This window comes from Phoca vitulina, unplaced genomic scaffold (genome assembly GCF_004348235.1).
Source record: "Phoca vitulina isolate PV1807 unplaced genomic scaffold, GSC_HSeal_1.0 scaffold22, whole genome shotgun sequence".
Classification (NCBI taxonomy): Eukaryota; Metazoa; Chordata; class Mammalia; order Carnivora; family Phocidae; genus Phoca; species Phoca vitulina.
In genome coordinates, this window is record NW_022589725.1 from 9,039,237 (window position 1) to 9,054,905 (window position 15,669).

Consider the following 15,669-nt stretch of genomic DNA (forward strand, 5'->3'; position numbering starts at 1 on the left):
ACCAGAGCGGCGCCGCAGGCGTCAAGGCAGGATATGGACTACAATTCCCAGCAGACTCTGCGCGCGGCTGCCGATCCTTCCGCACCAACTTACTCCGCTGGCTGTGCCCACCGCTGCCCGCCAAGGACCAAGCCCAGGTTTTTTTCTGGAACCGAGGTCCACTTTCTAATCACAGTTCCAGAGAGAGATCACTGAGTGCCCTGGAGGAGAAACGGACTTTTTTGAGGAGAAACGCGGATGCAGACCATCGGAGAGACGTCGTTCTGAAGCCACCGACTTTCGCGCGCTTTGGCGCGGGTGGTTGTGGGTAGCGCGCCCAGGAGGGAGAAAGGAGCCTGTGGGCTGTGACCGCGGTCTGAGGGGATGTTCGAGGACGAGCCTCACGCTGAGGGGGCAGCGGTGGTCGCCGCGGCCGGGGAGGCGCTGCAGGCCCTGTGCCAGGAGCTGAACCTGGACGAGGGGAGCGCGGCCGAAGCCCTGGACGACTTCACCGCCATCCGGGGCAACTACAGCCTAGAGGTGAGCGGCGGCAGGTGGGGCGGCCGGACCGACCCCCGCCAGGCCCCACCCCCGCCCCGCCCCTACCCCACCCTGTGGGGCGGTGGGAGTTTCCCCACCGGGAAGGGTCGCTGCCCCGCCGGGCGCCGCCGAGTGCGGAGCTGGAAGGGCGGGTGTAGACCCGTCTTTCCATTTTCTTTCTGAGGCGGGAAACCGAAGTCCGGAAGAGGAGCGGCTTGTCCGCGGTCGCACGCCCCTCGGGGGTCCCGTAGACTCCAGACCCGCTTCCCGCCGAGCGCCGCAGACATCACGATAGCGCCCGTAAATCTGTTAAAAAACCAAATGCCGGAATGGTAAAAGCTGAAGTGAATTGTAGTGCCGACACCACCGCCCAGCCCTTTAAATATGTCATCTCACTCCGTTCTCGCCACGACCCTGGGAACCCGAGCTGTGATCGCCGTTCCACGGGAGCGCCTACGCTACGTGCCCAGGGGCGCGCGGTTAGTGGTGGAGCGGGGCCGAGGAGTCCGAGCCTTCGAACCGCTCCGCCCTGCGGCGTCACCCCGGCGGGCGGAGGTGTAGGGCTGCTGGCTTTGATGAAAGCCGTCCTCGGCAAGTGGGGCTCAGCCCCAGCCTCCTCCGTCTCAGTATCTTGATGCTTAGCGCAGCGCCTGGCTCTGAATAAAACAAGCGTAGGCCGTCATTGCTGGATTTTTTTCCCAACCATTCTCGCATGGAGTCCTCCCAGCAGCCCTGTGAACGTGGCAGGGCAGTATGATACCTGCTTTCCGGGTAGTAATGTCAAGGCCCAGAGGACTGTGCTGCCCAGGGTCATTCTGCTAATTACAGGAATCCAGTGTAGAGGTAGCATTGCGATGGGATTATTTCAGCATACTACTCCAGTAGCCTTAAATTCGGAGGCTTTCCTGCATGATCCAAAGGGCCTGGACTCACTGACTCACCACCCTATGAAATAATTAATTGCTGGGTTCAGAGGCATGTAGTTGGATATTTGGAGTTGAGTTGAGGGGGAAAATACCTAAGAGACGCTCTTATTTTTTTTTTTTAATAAAGATTTTATTTATTCATTTGAGACACGGAGATAGCATGAGCAGGGGGAGAGGCAGAGGGAGAAGCAGGCTCCCCGCTCAGCCAGAAGCCTGATGCGGGGCTCGATCCCAGGACGCTGGGATCATGACCTGAGCTGAAGGCAGACGCTTAACCATCTGAGCCACCCAGGCGCCCCTAAGAGACGCTCTTATATGTCTCTGGGGTAGGACTGGGTAGACTGGGTAGACTGGATAAAGGGCAGCGACCTGCACCCATGGTGGCATGACTGGGCTGAACGACGAATAGGAAAGTGAGGGAGATTATGAATTATGGCCACTCAATGAAAACAAACTAATTTTTAAAAGCCTGAGAAGGCGTTTCTGACTTCCCAAGTCCTCTTTTGATCTGTCATTGAATAAACATTTACTGAGTGCAAAGTGTAGTCAAGGCATTAAACTAGGCACCTCTTTCAAAAAAATTTTAAAGATTTAGAGAAAAAAGAGAGCACGCGGGGGGGAGGGGCGGAGAGAAAGTCTCAAGCTGACTGTGCTGTTAGCCAGGTACAGGACTTGATCCCAGGACCCTGAGATCATGACTTGAGGGGAAACCAGGAGTCAGGTGCTCAACCAACTGCCCCACCCAGGCACGCATCAAATTCTTGAATATACCAAGTTTCTTCCCACTTGCATGTTTTCTCCATGACATTCCCTCTGCCTGGAAACTTTTCCCTCACTCCCTACAACAGGCAGATTGAAGAACTAAGTCTCAAGAACTAAGTCAACTAGGTGGAGTTGATCAGGACATCTTAAATGTTTGATTTAGAAAGCACAGATGTGTGAATTAAGATTTGGTGACTGTTTATTCTGTCCCAAGTCTTTTATTTTCCTCTTCTTTTTTTTTTTCCCCTTCGGTTTGTTTTGGTGAAAGGCTCTTGGAGTAGGTATTTTCATATATCTACTCTTTCTTAAGCCTTCTCCCCAGCTTCTACCCCTGTCAGTATACCAGACAAGCTTCCACTTACATTTCCCCCTTGCCTTTCCCTCTCCCCTTACATTTTGGTGATTCGCCATTTAACCAATTTTAAGTCTCCCTCTGTGAATCCTCCGACCTCTATTCAAAATCGGTTACTCTACTATATTCTCTCACACTTTATCTTCAATTCTTAAAGCATATATCTCAACAATTAAAGATAACCATTATTTGTTCCTTTTCTTCACTCTAGATTTTGGAATTACATGAGGTCAGAAACCATCTTTGTACTTCTAAGGTCTAGCATCAAAGAATTTAAATAATAGAGTTGACTTTGGGGGGGGGGGGAAGGCAAAAATACCAGTACTTAAATTTTCTCTATCTTAATGGTGTTTTCATCTAGTAACCTGTATCCAATGGCTCTCTAATACTTGGATGCTATTCCCCAAAATTTGTTAATCAAAGCTTCTAAAAATACTCAACCACAAGCTTACATGCCTCATTTAATACCTTGAGCAAATAAGACTTCTCCCTACATTAGGGTAGTAACACTGGGTTTTAATTCTTTTGGTGGTCACCCATTTCTGTCCTTCCCTTTTGGATTATTACAAGAAATCTTTCAGTGTTTTTATTCTTTTAGAGACTGATCTTAAAGAGGCTCTGCAGAACTGTGCTATAAGATTTGTGTCTAATTCTGAATCCTTAAATTACATAAGTAGTTCAGTGGTAAAGTCATGAAGTGATTCTAGCTTGACGATATCTGAAGTCTAAAGCAGACAAGTGTTGAATTCCCAAATGTTACCTTTTTATATGATTGTAAATTGAGGTATCTGCTGAAATAGAGAGGCTTACTTACTATTTTAAAGATTGGATAAATCCCCAAATTTTTACCTCACAAAGATGGTGGTCTTCTTTATGTTGTACAAGATAGATATGAACTTTTTATGTGTGACTCCCTTGCCAACTTTCTACTCTCTTCTTTGCTTTCTCTGTCAAACTGGTTAAAAAAGAAACATAAAACTGAAATGGTGGAAAGGAACTTAAGCATCATCAAGGCCATGACTGGTGTTTTCAAATCAAGAAAGCTAATGCTGAGAAATTTTAAGAGAGCTCTTTCAATAATATTGGATTTGGGGTGTAGGTGAGAGATCTATTTTTAGATTAATGCTGATTTAGCATCTTACACAGGACTGAGAATAAGAGTTTTATACTCATTACTGCAAAACTAAGCTTTGTGACCTTGGCAAATATCTTCACCACTCTGGCCTGTTATGTACATAATGAAAGTAAGACCGTATAGTTCTAAGATCTTTTCTGGTTCTAGAACTCAAGCATTTTAACATAATATATTCATTTTGCTCTTTGTCTTTTGCCTGCCAGGGAGAAGTTATACACTGGTTGGCATGTTCATTATATGTAGCATGCCGCAAAAGCATTATTCCCACTGTTGGGAAGGGTATCATGGAAGGAAATTGTGTTTCACTTACCAGAATACTGCGTTCAGCTAAACTAAGGTAAAGCACTTTGATTTTTCAAACACTCTTTTATACATACTAAATTTACTTTTAGAATTTAATTTCTGTGTTACTCTATTCCATTTTAAGTTTGTTGTCCTATAGGTATCCCTTTCCAATTCTCGTATTCTTCCATTGCCTTTCTTCCTCAAATTCTGACTTCAGCCAGAGGCCTCTATACTAATCTTTTTAATCTATAATTTTTTCATTATTTTTTTAAAATTTGGAAATAATTTCAAGCTTTTAGAAAAGTTGCAAAAATAAGGAAAGCACAAAGAACACCCATATACCCTTGACCCAAATTCACCTATTATTAACACTTTATTCCATTTGCTTTGTCATTTGATCTTTCTCAAATAATATTTTTTTCCTCAACCATTTCGAAGTAAGTAGCATGCATTATACCCCTTTACCCCTAAATACTTCATTGTATATTTAGATAACTACCACAGTTATCAACTTCAGCAAAGTTAACGTTGATACAATAATCTATCATCTCTATTCTAGTTTTATTAGTTGATCCAATAATGTTCTTTATAGCAATTTTTTAAAAGAATATTCCAATCTAGGATTAGGGACTACCTTCACTTATCATATCTGTTTAGTTTCCTTTAATTAGGAATATTTCCACAGCAAGAATATAGTCCACAAACACCCCCAACCCCCTTTTTAATAGATTAGTCCTCATTTTGGATTTGTCTCATGTTTTCTTATGCTTAGAGGCAGGTTATACATCCCCAGATAGAAAACTACATAAATAATTTTGTGTCCTCACTATATCACATCTAGAGGCATGATATCCACGTGCTTTGCTTGTGTTAATTTTGAGTATCTGCTCAACGTGTTGTCCTGTTTTTCTGCTGTATAGTTAATATTTTTTACCATGCAACAAATAAGCAATCAGTGGGTCTTAGTTATAGCTTTTACTTGCTCTAATATTAATCATATGGAACTATTTGCCTGGATACAAAACAAATGGAGTGATCCAGATTTGGATAGGTGGTAATGTTCTCTGTTTCTGGGTTTTTCACCCATGACAGAACTATTTGAGATGGTTGTCTATTTGCTGTCCTGGGTTTCCAACATTGAAGACAAACTTTAAAAGACCTATCGAGGGAGATCAATTAAGTTTCAGTTCATGCTAAATTTAAAAAAAAAAAGTCTCTCAGAACAATTTTAGTTTGCATAAGTGGAAAAATAATACATTCAAGACAATGTTTAAAACTTTAATAAATAGGGTGCCTGGGTGGCTCAGTTGGTTAAGCGACTGCCTTTGGCTCAGGTCATGATCCTGGAGTCCTGGGATCGAGTCGCGCATCGGGCTCCCTGCTCAGCAGGGAGTCTGCTTCTCCCTCTGACCCTCCCCCCCTCTCATGCTCTCTCTCATTCTCTCTCTCAAATAAATAAATAAAATCTTTAAAAAAAAAAAAAACTTTAATAAATACCAGTTTTTGTCATTGATGATAAAAATAAAATGGAAGTGTAGTTAAGATTGATGGAGTTCAGGTAGTTTTTTTAATTGAGCAAAACCTCCCTCTTCATTGTAGTATAAAATAATCTGACTTTTTTCTATCAGTGCTTCTCATCAATGACCATATAAAATTTTAAAATCTTGGGCACCTGGGTGGCTCAGTTGGTTAAGCGACTGCCTTCGGCTCAGGTCATGATCCTGGAGTCCCGGGATCGAGTCCCGCATCGGGCTCCCTGCTCGGCAGGGAGTCTGCTTCTCCCTCTGACCCTCCCCCCTCTCATGTGCTTTCTCTCTCTCTCTCAAATAAATAAATAAAATCTTTAAAAAATAAAAATAAAATAAAATAAAATAAAATTTTTAAATCTTTATAATACTAGGTTGTTGGGGAAACCGAACAAAAAAAGAATAACTTAAAATTTGGAGCAGTATAAGCACATGATAAAAATTCCAGATAATGAAACATTCTGGAAATGGATGGTGGTTATGATTACACAATGGGAATGTACTTAATACCACTTAATTTACACTTAAAAATGGTTAAAATAGTAAATTTTAGGTTATATATACTTTTACCATAATTTTTAAAAAGGTTCACAAACTTTCAAATAATACAGAATGTTTGAGAGTATAAAGATGTCCCTTTCTTTTCACTCCCCAGAATTAACCATTTAAACAGTTTACTCTCAATGTATATATATATATATTTTTTAAGTAGGCTCCACACCCAATGTAGGGCTTGAACTCACGACCCTGAGATCAAGAGTCGCAGGCTCCACCAACTAAGCCAGCCAGGCACCCCAATGAATTGTTAAGCAGAAAAAAAATCTGTTTTTCAGTGTTTTAGTTGTTTTTTTAAAACATAAGTGAGGGGCACCTGGGTGGCTCAGTCGTTAAGCGTCTGCCTTCAGCTCAGGTCATGATCCCAGGGTCCTGGGATCGAGCCCCGCATTGGGCTCCCTGCTCGGCGGGAAGCCCGCTTCTCCCTCTCCCACTCCCCCTGCTTGTATTCCCTCTCTTGCTGTCTTTCTCTCTGTCAAATAAATAAAATAAAATCTTAAAAAAAAATAAATAAAACATAAATGAGATCATACTATATGTATTGTTTTGTAGTTGCCTTTCTTACTTTATATTCTGGTAATTCTTCCATATCACTGTAAGTAGCTCTTCCGCACTCTAGGACTTAAGATATAAGGATGTTTCATATATTTACCCAACCCCTTACTGATGACCATTTATCCAATTCTTTGTGATTACAAACAGATCATTGTGAAATGTATTTCAGATGAATGTAAATAAATGTAGATAAATTCCTAAAAGTATACGGATGGGTCAAAAGATACCTATTTTTTAAATGTAGATTGATATAAATTTTTTTTGCGTGTCAGATTCTTAACTACTAAACGAGCATAGACTGGTATCATGTTCATTCAGACAAAAAAGAATTGCAAGTGATGTTATTTTCATTGATTTATAATAATTTGGGCTGTTTGCAAAATTTCAACTTTAAGTATAATTTTAAAGATTTTATTTATTTATTTGACACAGAGAGAGCACAAGTGGGCAGAGTGGCAGGCAGAGGGAGAGGGAGAAGCAGGCTCTCCGATGAGCAGGGAGCCTGATGCGGGGTTTGATCCCAGGACCCTGGAATCATGACCTGAGCCGAAGGCAGCCGCTTAACCGACTGAGCCACCCAGGCACCCCTAAGTATAATTTTAAATGATTATTTAAGATCTTTATAGGTAGGGAAAAATACCCATCAAATATTGCTAATAAATCATACTGCAAAATAACAAATAAGTGCAGATTATAGATGTACATGTAAAACTAGCAGATTTTTATTGAGTATTTACCTGTGTGCTAGGCACTTACTATGTGCTATGGGCTTGCTTGTCTTTATTCATTTAATCCTCACAGTTAATTCCATGAAATAAATCCCATTTTACAGATAAGGAAATCTAGTTACCTAGAGCTTAAATTACTTCCCAAAGATGATATACCTAGCAAGTGGCAGAGCATCCCAAATCAATGCTGTATTATATATGTATCTACCCATAAATAGTAGTATGTCTGCTTTGAACTGTATTTATTATTCAGCTTCAGTTTGCGAAAAAAACCAAAGCAACTTCCAACTTAAAAAATAAGTTTGAACTGGGACACCTGGGTGGCTCAGTTGGTTAAGCGTCTGCCTTCAGCTCAGTTCATGATCCCAGGGGCCTGGGATCTAGTCCCGCATCAGGCTCCTTGCTCAGCAGGGAGCCTGTTTCTTTTTTTTTTTTGTAGAAATGTACCATTTTATTATTACAAAGATTCTCACGAAAATGAAAATAGTATCTCAAAAAGAATACTAGACTACCAGTCTCCACCTGCAGAATTGGGCGAGGACAGAGGGCAGGCAGTGGGAGTTCCTTGGCTCACATGGGGCCAGTGGGAAGGCATGATAACAGAACCAATCTAAAAATGGCTGATGTTACCTTGAGCCTGATTGGGGGGGAGGGGGTCCCTGAAGACCCAGCCACTCCTTCTAGAAGGGAACCTGTTTCTCCCTCTGCCTGCTCTGCCTGCCGCTGTCCCTGCTTGTGCTCTCTCTCTCTAACAAATAAATAAATAAAGTATTTAAAAAAAAAAAAACAGTTTCAACTAAAAATTTCTTTTGCTATTAAGTGTAATATTAAAAAGTAGTATCTGTTGTACAATTTGAATTTTTAATTTAATAAAGAAGTTGTCTGCATCTCATTGTTTTAAGTATTGAGAAGTAATTTTTCCACAAGTTTTTCAGTAACTTATGATTTAAATCAAGGTGACATTCATTCATTATTTTCATATTATAATAGAACCTAATGAATATTTCATTCATGAAAAATGATTTCTCATACATTTTAATTGGAACATTGAGGATACTAAATTTTTACAAAGTGATTTTCTTTTTTATCTTTTGAGCACCATTAAAATTCAGTAGTATGCTGCTCTTGGGACATACGCCCCATATTTACCATCCCTACTCTATATTTGTTTTCGGGGTGTGTGTGTGGTAAAATATACATAACATACGGGCACCTGGGTGGCTCAGTCAGTTGGGCATCTGACTGTTGATTTCAGCTCAGGTCGTGATCTCCAGGTTGTGGGATCTGGCCCCGTGTCAGGCTCCCAGCTCAGCAGTAAGTGTGCTTCTCTCCTTCTGTCCCTCCCCTGACCTGTGTGTGAGCGCGCACGTGCTCTCTCTCTATTTAAATGAATAAATGAATCTTTAAACAATATATATACGTAAAATTTACCGTCTAACCGATTTCAGTGGCATTAAATACATTTACATTGCCGTGCAACCATCACTGCCATCCATCTCCAGAATTTTTTCAGCCTCCCAAGTTTAAATTTCATAACAATTAAACAATAGCTCCTTCTCCCTCCTAGCCCTTGGCATTTATCAGTACTTCATTCCTTTTTATGGCTGAATAATATTCCATTGCATGGATATACCACATTTTGTTTATCCACTTATTAGTTGATGGATACTTGAGTTGTTTCCACCTTTTGGCTATTATGAATAATGCTGCTATGAACATTTGTGTACAAGTTTTTGTGTAGACATATATTTTCATTTCTCTTGGGTATATATGTATGAATGGAATTGTTGGGTCATAGGGGAACTCTATGTTTAATCTTTTGAGGAACTGTCAGATTGTTTTCCAAAGTGACTACACGAGTTTACGTTCATACCAGCAGAGTTTGAGGCTTCCATTTCGCCCATATCCTTGCCAATACGTGTTATTTTCTTTTTTATTATGGGCATTCTAGTGGGCATGAAATGGTATATTCTATTTCCCCAGTGGCCAATGATGTGGAGCTTCTTTTCATGTGCTTATTGGAGTATTCTTTTTTTTTTTTAAGATTTTATTTATTTGAGATAGCACGAGTGGGGTGGGGGTGGAGGGGGAGCGGTGGCAGAAGGAGAGGAAGGAGCAGGCTCTCCACCGAGCAGGGAACCCGACTTGGGGCTTGATCCTAGGACCCTGGGATCAAGACCTGAGCGGAAGGCAGACGCTTAACCAATGAGCCACCCAGGCGCCCTGGCGTAATGTATTCTTTACAACAGAATTCCAATGAACAGAATTGTTTTGAAAGCTATGAAGTTTACTTTGCTGCTTATTTTACTTTAAAAAATCAGACTCATAGGTGAAGTAATAATAATGCTATAATTTTTTTTGTTTCCAAACATTCTGATGTACTTTGTTCTAAGTTAGAACAGCAATCTAGGAATAGCAATAAATACAGTGGATTTATATGGGGATGTATTAGTCAAGCATCTTGTTTATAAAAAACAGATACCAACTACTGACTTTGGCTAACTTAAAGAGAAAAGAAATTTACTGAAAGGATATTGAATACCTGACAAAGTCTTTTTTTTTTTTTTTTAAAGATTTCATTTATTTATTTGACAGAGAGAGACACAGCAAGAGAGGGAACACAAGCAGGGGGAGAGGGAGAGGACGAAGCAGGCTTCTTGCTGAGCAGGGAGCCCAATGCGGGGTTCGATCCCAGGACCCTGGGATCATGACCTGAGCCAAAGGCAGATGCCCAACGACTGAGCCACCCAGGCGCCCCAAATACCTGACAAAGTCTTTAGGATGACTTGAGAAAATAGACTTGGAAAACATCCAGGAACAAAATGAGTCTGGCTAGAGCCAAAAAGCATATCACAAGAATTCATCTAACAAGGACAGGACTTACATGGCCAGCAGTGCCATCCCTGGACATTGCCACTGTATTTGTCCCTAATAGCTGAATATTGCTGTTGATCCTCCTGTAAGAATTTATCACTTGTTCAGTTCTCTGCACCACCAACTCCAGATTCAAAATCCCGAATATGTATCAAAAACCTCAGGTTTTATTCCTTCACCCTAACTTCAGTGAAGCTGATCTATCTATTAGACAGCAAGATTCAAAACTGGGGAATTCCTCAAACAAAGGAAAGAATTTCACATGCTGAGCATCCCTGCCTCCAAAACAAAGTCTCCTGTAAGGAGTCCCTATAAGGGACTCTAACTTGTTAGCCAAAATAAATATTTAGTAATCTGGCAAAAAAAATTCTTGTTGCTGTTATTGATAAGAATCTTTTAAAGAGACTCTTAGATTCTCAGATTTCAGTCAGCATATCTGGAGTTTGAATACCTATGGATAATTAGCTGACAATGTCTTCCGTCACCTTTTTAAAAAAAGTATCATTCTGGGGCACCTGGCCAGTTCAGTCAGTATAAAGCATGCGATTCTTGATCTCAGGTTTGTAAGTTCGAGCCTCAGGTTGGATATAGACATTACTTAAAAATGAAATCTTAAAAAAAAAAATTATCATTCTGTATATAACGCTAGACACTTAAATGAACTTTAACACTGTAGATTTTCAGTCTAAGACCATACTAACATGGGGACATAAAAAATGTACCCATAATTGAATAAGCCAGAAAGGTGGAATAATAATCTATTAAGTGATTTTCTGGTTATGTACTACCTTCTTCATTTATATTTGATGGTGGAACCACATACTGGAACACAAACACTTGAATTGTATTCCTAAACTAGAACTGTCTGGTGCTTTGTGATCACCTTCCACAATCCACTATTTGGGAGATTCTCTCTGTCCTCAAACTAATTTTGTGAACTCAGTCTGTTGACATTTACTTTGTAATACATATACAAATTATTGTCTAGGTGCTGTAGGGAATAAAAGAAGTAGATAGGTACCATCACTTCATGCATAGGAGAAGACATTTATGTAATGACTACTAATTCAAAATCTATATTCCCATAGTGATTCTGGGAGCTGGAGTAATTTCATAGCACTTGGGAGTGAAGTTTTTCAGTTGCCTTTTTTTTTTTTAAATAAATTTAGGCTTTTAAGTAAAGATTCTTTTTTTTTTTTAAATAAGATTCTTAAGATTCATAGGCATAAATAAAATGTTAACTTGTCCATTATATGGACTCACTTTAAAGTTGCTTTTTTAAAATAAGTAAATAAATAAATATAGTTGCTTTTTTTTGTTTAGTTTAATACAGTTTTTTAGTAAAATGAAGAAGTGGATGGACATGTCAAACCTGCCACAAGAATTTCGTGAACGTATAGAAAGGCTAGAAAGAAATTTTGAGGTGTCTACTGTAATTTTCAAAAAATTTGAGCCAATTTTTTTAGATATATTTCAAAATCCATATGAAGAGCCACCAAAGTTACCACGAAGCAGGAAGCAGAGGTAAGACCCTTAATTGTTAAATAATTGACATAAAAAAAATACAAATTATGCTATAAACTTTGGAAATTTGCATTTTTAAAAGTCTGCTTTTTACCAGAAGTATCCATTTGCAAAAAAATTGAAATTTTTAAAAAACCCATTTATAATTACTATATCTAGAAATTCAGGGTAATATTTTCACTTATTTTTTATGGTCTGATTATTTTATGCAGATTAGAAAGATTTATTTATTTAAGCCCATTTAATGAACCATAAATTGTCCTTTGTGAATGGAATTTTACATGTAATTTGACTTTACTGTTTGTTATTTGTATTTGCTGTTTCAATTTAAATGACAATGTGGAGTGATATTTAGCAAGTTAGTCAGTTAAGAAGTACATTTTTTCCTTTCTAGGAGGATTCCTTGCAGTGTTAAGGATCTCTTTAATTTCTGTTGGACACTCTTTGTTTATACTAAGGGTAAGGTGATACTTTCAATAGTTTTACATTTCTGCTGTGGGAACTTGGTGTTATTTGACATGAGAGGTTTCTGGTCTTTGTGTCTTTTTTTTTCTTATAAAGGTAATTTTCGTATGATTGGAGATGATTTGGTAAATTCTTACCATTTACTTCTGTGCTGCTTGGATCTGATTTTTGCCAATGCCATTATATGCCCAAATAGACGTGACTTGCTGAATCCATCATTTAAAGGTAAGACATTATTTACTTTTGAAAACTGGTCATCAGTATTTTAAAAAGTTTTAAAAGTTGACCATATTCTTCTAACCATTTGCTTTTGCTCTTGATACCTTATCAAACTAGGTTTACCATCTGACTTCCATACTGCTGACTTTAGGGCTTCTGAAGAGCCTCCCTGCATCATTGCTGTACTGTGTGAACTGCATGATGGACTTCTAGTAGAAGCAAAAGGAATAAAGGAGCACTACTTTAAGCCATATATTTCAAAACTCTTTGACAGAAAGGTACTGTACTTATAAGTGAATGGCTAAGATTTTTAAGGGTCAGCAGCGAAAGCCTCAAAGGAAAAAACAATGTTTTAAGGAAGTTCTCAGCATTATAGGACTCGGGGTCAAGATTTCCAGGTTTCAGTCTCTGCCATGATGCAAAATGCTGTGATGCAGAATCGCCCTATGATCTTTTGTGATGTGCAAAACTGGGCTGTTAAAGATTGTGACCAACTATATGTACTGTCAATTAAATGCACTGGCAGAGACAGCTGTAAGAGATTTTGATAAAAGAATTATAAAGAACAGAACATTGGAGTAAGCCTGATAAAGAATTATGAAAAGCAGGGACACCTGGGTGGCTCAGTCGGTTAAACGTCTGCCTTCGGCTCAGGTCGTGATCCCAGGGTCCTGGGATCGAGTCCCGCATCAGGCTCCCAGCTCCGCGGGGAGCCTGCTTCTCCCTCTGCCTCTGTCTCTCTCTCTCTCTCTCTGTCTCTCATGAATAAATAAATAAAATCTTTAAAAAAAAAAAAGAATTATGAAAAGCAGAAGGTCGGGGTAAATTAATTTACTGCCACAATTTGAATAACTTCTGACTATTTACTAAAGATGGGATGATGTATAACAACCATAGCTTTAATTCCATATAAATAGAGCAGAAAATCTTTTATAGTTTTGTAGCCACTTGCAGGCTACCTGCATGCATTCTGGATTTTTTTCTCAGTAATTTATTTACTTAGCTATTTCCATGTTTATGAAATGGCTTGTTCCTCTTGGTCTCAATTTCTTACCTCCCCAACATTGAGCCATTTAATCCAGCTAGTACTTGAGTTTTCTCTTTGGTAAAAGAAAAAAAAAAGGGGATTGGATTAGGTCATCACTGTGGTTCCCCTCTTTGTAGATAATATGAGATGTTTCTTCAAGCATAAAATCTTACCTAACTGGGTGGTTCTTCTGTTACACAAATTTTTGTATCTAGTTTTATCTTCCTGTGTGTGTGTGCATGTGTGTGTGTCTCTGTGTGTATCATGGCTCCTTATCTGTATGTTAAACATGTCCAGCAAAGTAAATTTTGAAGGGAACTCAAGGATTATCTTTTGTGCTCTGCAAAAGCAGCACACTAGTGGCCCTGGGGTATAATGACCATACATCTTGGTTTGCCTGGATTATCTAGGTTTTGGTTGTTGTCTTAGCATAATTATTATAGCACCTCCTTTCGCTCCAAAAGTATTCTAGTTTGGACAGTCGTCCTCCTACTCACGGGCTGCAGATGTTTTGTTTGGCCTATGTAGAGTGTTCTTTATTTTTATTTTATTCAATTTTAATTTACATATAAAAACTTTTATTTTTTATTTTTTTAAATTAACTTTTATTTATTTTTTTTAAGATTTTATTTATTTTTTGAGAGAGAGAGAGAGACACAGTGAGAGAGGGAACACAAGCAGAGGGAGTGGGAGAGGGACAAGCAGGCTTCCCGCCGAGCAGGGAACCCGATGTGGGGCTCGATCCCAGGACCCTGGGATCATGACCTGAGCCGAAGGCAGACACTTAACGACTGAGCCACCCAGGTGCCCAATAAAAACTTTTAATATGAAGATCTCTCTCAAGGGGTGCCTGGTTGGCTTAGTCGGTTAAGTGTCCGACTCTTGATCTCGGCTCAGGTCTTGATCTCAGGGTCATGAGTTTAAGCCCCATGTTGGGCTCCACACTAGGCATCGAGCCTACTTTAAAAAAAAAAGGGGGGGAGGGAATCTCTTTCAAAAGTCAGAAGCTATGGCAATACAGGGTTGGAATTTCTACATGAATTTCTGCATGGGTAACTATTGTCAGGCTAAATGATGGCCACCTCTTTTAGGATGGGAAGTATGATTTCTATCCTCTTAATTTAGATATGTTGAACCCTGACCACTGAAGGCATTTGAGTTTGCAACCCTGATGGTAGTAATCTAAGAATAGTGTGGGTGCATAGAAAATATTATAAACAGGGGCACCTGGGTGGCTCAGTTGGTGGAGCATCCAAGTCTTGATCTCAGAGTTGTGAGTTCAGGCCCCGTGTTGTATGTGGAGCCTACTTAAAAAAAAAAGAAAGAAAGAAAGAAAATATTATATAAGGAGTGTAGTTTTCTTCTCTCACCAGCAACAGTACCTGTATTCCCTTTGAATCTTTCCTTGCCTGACACATATTATCATTCAGTGTTAGTTTCCCTTCTCCATAGACCAATGTTTAAAATTGGACAGCTTTTTTCAGAATCACTTGGGGAATTTATATAAAATGCTGCCTCGGCTCAGGACTTGAGGTCCATCAATCTGCATTTTTTTAAAGTCCCCCTATGTGAGTGCCTGGGTGGCTCAGTTGGTTGAGTGTCCAACTCGGTTTCGGCTCAGGTCATGATCTCAGGGTCATGAGATCGAGCCCCGAGTTGGACTCCAAGCTCAGCCTGCTTGAGATTCTTTCTTCCTCTGCCCCCCCCCCCCGTTTGCATGCTTTCTTTCTCTTAAATAAATAGATAAATCTTTAAAAAAAAAAAAAAGCATCTCTAAGTGATTCTTATGTCCCTAGAATTTAGAAACCACTGCCATAGGCTAACTTAAAAATATTTTCAAAAATTGACTTTAAATTTTTAAAATATTTTATTTGCATGCTAAATAGGTTTTACTGGTTTAAAAGAAATATTCAGTAATTCTGTTTTGTATGTATATTATTTATTTATAACAACTGCCAATGTGAAAATTTAGATAAATGTCATGTTTTTGTATCTATGTTATTTTGCTTAATTACATGTCAAAAAATGACTTTTTCTTCCCAGATTTTAAAAGGAGAATGCCTCCTGGACCTTTCCAGTTTTACTGATAATAGGTAAGTATCTAGCACTAATGGTATCTGCCATATTATAGGCTGTCAATGATGATTTATTGCAATTTGTCAAGTGGAACATTATATCAAGGTAACTCCTCCAAACTCAAGTTCCTTCTGCATTAGT

General features: G+C 39.4%; 1 protein-coding gene across 3 annotated transcripts in view; it reads left to right on the plus strand.

Moving 5' to 3' along the window:
* The first annotated feature begins 262 nt into the window (after window positions 1-262).
* Window positions 263-15,669, plus strand: part of RBL1 (RB transcriptional corepressor like 1) — a 59,934-nt gene continuing 44,527 nt past the window's right edge. The window contains exons 1-7 of one of the 3 annotated variants that reach the window (XM_032419727.1): window positions 263-519; window positions 3,898-4,031; window positions 11,541-11,741; window positions 12,136-12,200; window positions 12,303-12,431; window positions 12,543-12,703; window positions 15,496-15,545. In XM_032419727.1, coding sequence (XP_032275618.1) covers window positions 364-519; window positions 3,898-4,031; window positions 11,541-11,741; window positions 12,136-12,200; window positions 12,303-12,431; window positions 12,543-12,703; window positions 15,496-15,545 — 896 coding nt within the window. In that variant the 5' untranslated portion in view covers window positions 263-363. Of the gene's footprint in view, window positions 520-3,897; window positions 4,032-11,540; window positions 11,742-12,135; window positions 12,432-12,542; window positions 12,704-15,495; window positions 15,546-15,669 lie in introns of all 3 variants that reach the window. The other 2 variants (XM_032419726.1, XM_032419725.1) reach the window with 2 other exon arrangements.